Source organism: Aplysia californica, unplaced genomic scaffold, assembly GCF_000002075.1.
Source record: "Aplysia californica isolate F4 #8 unplaced genomic scaffold, AplCal3.0 scaffold00105, whole genome shotgun sequence".
Taxonomy (NCBI): domain Eukaryota; kingdom Metazoa; phylum Mollusca; class Gastropoda; order Aplysiida; family Aplysiidae; genus Aplysia; species Aplysia californica.
Window position 1 is genome coordinate 39,852 of NW_004797375.1, and position 3,629 is coordinate 43,480.

Sequence of the window (3,629 nt, forward strand, 5' to 3'; positions counted from 1 at the left end):
CAGTTCGCCCATGCCTGATCTATACTGTGCACAACATAGAACCAGGAACCATGTACAACAGTAAAAGTAACAACACAAGGCGAAATACGAGGTGCAGGCGCGCGCGCCTCTGTGTGTGTGTGCGTGTGTGTGTGTGTGTGTGTTTGTGTGCGTGTGTGCGTGTGTGTGTGTGTGCGTGATTGTGAGTGTTCAGGTGTGTGTGAGTGTGTGCGTGTGTATTTGCGCGTATGTATGTTCAGATGTGCGGATATATGTGTGTGTATGTGCATGAGAATATGTGTGTGTGTGTGTGTGTGTGTGTGTGTGTGTGTGTGTGTGTGTGTGTGTGTATGTATGTATGTAGCAGTGCGCATGGCACATGTGAGTGTGAAAGTGTTTGTGCCTGTGTGTGTGTGTGTGTGTGTGTGTGTGTGTGTGTGTGTGTGTGCGTGTGTGTGTGTGTATAAGTGTGTGAGGGTGAGTGTGAGCACGTAGATGAAGAACAGAACGACAGCAAAGATGAGAAAAAGAGTAATTTCTCTAACTTTTTATTCATTTCTTTGAGTTCTTTCAGCAGTTGGTTATTTTGGAAAGGAAAAGAGTGGATTAGAATGAGAAAGCATTTACTGTGGGGAAAGGACCACAGGGTGGGGAGTCACTCTAGGAAAGGTAGTCAGAGGCAGGCACGCGTTAAGGGGAAAAAAAACACAGCAAGGCAAAGGCACTTCTCAGGCTCCAAATGCAGAGCAAGGCTAGAGCGAGTTATTAGCTACTACTCGTTGTGTTACTGTTTGGCTCAACCTACACATTGTATCCCGACTTGGTACTTTTAAACGGAGCGCTGCGGAGAGAAATGGGCAAATTATGACAACATCCGGCAGAATTCTTTTACAAATTTTCTGCTTTCAGTATTTTGTCCGATGAACGTTGTGCTGTTATCAACAAAGAAAAATGCTGTTGTGGAAAATGATGAACAAAAGTACGAGTTTAAAAAAATATAACGTAAACGAATCAAGAAAAAAATAACATTGTCAAAACTGATTTTAAAACAAAACGAAACCAAATTTTTAAAACTGAACAAATTGTGAATGGGCAGTCTGTCACCAACAGTGAACGAAATTCAAAAGACAAAATGACAACGAAAAATCACTGAACAAAAGAAGTGTTTTTGTGACAGTTTTCCGTTTACGGCGAAATGAAATACAGAAAGGCATTCTCTTAAGTGGCAAACTGGACGTGTAACTCAAAGCAACAACAAAACATTCTTTGAAAAGTGAACGACAATGTGCGAATGAGTGACGACAAGTTGTGGTTGAAAGTGAAATGAGTTCTTTTCTTGTGCACGTAACAAAGACACTGTACCACTGGCGATTAAGTAACTGAAATCACTTCCAGGATCACAGCAATATGAAGGAATAATAATAGAATTTGTATAGCGCAAATCCCCGCTCAACAGCAAGCTCTATGCGCTTCACAATCTATACTATTACCCCAGCAGACCTGAGAATATTCTGAAACAACCTCAACTTCCTGGAAGCATACAGTGCAAGCAGCCATTTGTAGCCGCTAAAACACTAACATACTGACAAGATCTTTCGCTGTCTATGGCCGAGTACCTACTCCCACCTGGGTGAAGTGAGGAAAATTCGTGTAAAGTTCTTTCCCAAGGACACAACGTCGGGCCCGCGGCTCGAACCCCCAAACCCGCAACCTCACATTACAAGTCCAGTGGCCTAACCACTAGGCCAAACAACAAAGTAAGCATGTCTCTTTTAACCAGCACCCTCCCTCCCTCCCCCTCTCCCCCCATCCCTCCCACCCGCCACTCTTGCAGAAGTTGACAAGTTGCTGGCAAATACAATGATAAGAATTCGCCATCAGAGAGAAAATAGTTCATAGGAATTAACAACCGGTATATTTTAAAAATGGAACGGTGAGGAAAGAAAGTTCATAAAACTGCATTCCATTTAAAATAACCCCTTTTAACTTAGGGAAATACAGATTTAAAAGCATAATAATAGGATAAAACCATTGTTGAATTTTTTTCCCGCCACACTAAACAATCCCATGTCTGTTGGATTATCTTAAAATCATTTTATAAGATGAAGCTAGAAATGATATGTACGAAAGATGTAAAATGAAAAGAAAAACGGGACTGGACCTGTGTAATGCAAAACTTTCCATGAAACAAACAGCAAGTAAGACAAAAACAAACACACTGTCAGAAAAAGCTGACTCTAAAACAAAATAGGATTAAAAAAATAAAATGATGAAACTACAACTCAAAGTTATTTGGGGGAAAAAAAAAACTCTTTAAAAAGGAAAGAAAATAAATAGCTTTATGACGTTCAAGATAACTTGAAATCACAGCTGAATCTTATATGAATTTCATGAATATTAACCAACTAACAATTTCACTTAGGAAACATCAGCCCATTATCACTGTTCACCCAGATAGATATTATAATCAATTCCTTATTACGGACTAAACAAAGTTGATAAAAAAGGTGGCTCAAGATATTAAACGAAATGGGACAAAGCCCCCAAAGAGCAAGTATCATACTTACATTCGGTACCGAACAAGCAAAGGTGACTCATCACTTTCAAAATCATAAAACATTGACAAGTTAATAAAGCAGTAGGTTTGGCCTCACATCCAAGAGCCAAATTTTAAAAAAAGAAAGAAAAAAAAAAGAAAAAAAAAAGAGATGTCTGTTCAAACGAAGTTCAGACCAGCGTACATCTAATTCAATCTTGTAGCTATTTCACTTGCTACTCATTTAAATAGAGACAGGACAAAGAAACAATGACAGGAAAGTTGTGTTTACAGACAAATCTGGTGAACACACATAGCACTGACTGGTGTAACAAATAACGGTGATGTTCAACATCTACAGGGACCAGTCCTACCTACCACAATGAAAGTACAATAATCAAAGCATCAAAACAGAACACAGGACACCAAAGTTTACATAAGAATATGTTTGAAACAACAAAAACAACAACTAAGACAGACTGCATTCAACACGAACCCTTCAAACTGTGACACATTAAAGGATTGCCAAAAACACCTCAATAAAACTGATCAAGTTGTATTTATAACCCAACATATCCATACTATAAGAGACACCCTGCCGTTAAGGCCATCTGTGCTAGACAACGACCTGTATAAAACACCACTCCCCATTTCATCCCCTGCAATTTGTCCTATATTACAGTGACACTGTCCACAATATCAACCTGTCTAAGACAACCCCTTTTCTTTCTGACAAAGAGTGTCAATCTTGGACCACTTTTCTCCTCAGCAATGGGCGGCCGTCTTGGACAATTTCGACAGCGACTACAAAGAGAACGTGGACACCGCTTTATCTACTGTACCATCTCAGCCGTGTTGAATGCGAGTCTGTTCCTTCTACTATGTGGACAACGAGTAATAAGACAATAAGACAAAATGACAAGATGAACAACGTAAAACACATACTTCTCCTCCGTCCTGTTCACCAGAGCCAGCCGGCCGTAATCCCAGGCAATCTTCCTCAAAATGGTGAACAGCAGGAGCAAGACCTGGAAAAAATCAGGTCATTGGTATTATTATTTTTTATTATTTAAAAAAAAAAATTTTTAGTGGAGGGATTTACGGCGCTCGCAAC

General features: G+C 39.7%; 1 protein-coding gene across 5 annotated transcripts in view; it reads right to left on the reverse strand.

Moving 5' to 3' along the window:
- Nucleotides 1–3,629, reverse strand: part of LOC101847948 (CSC1-like protein 2) — a 37,103-nt gene that overhangs the window by 32,212 nt on the left and 1,262 nt on the right. For 3 of the 5 annotated variants that reach the window (XM_005095492.3, XM_005095491.3, XM_035969013.1), the window contains exon 2: nt 3,461–3,543. In XM_005095492.3, coding sequence (XP_005095549.1) covers nt 3,461–3,543 — 83 coding nt within the window. Of the gene's footprint in view, nt 1–784; nt 821–3,460; nt 3,544–3,629 lie in introns of all 5 variants that reach the window. The other 2 variants (XM_035969012.1, XM_005095489.3) reach the window with 1 other exon arrangement.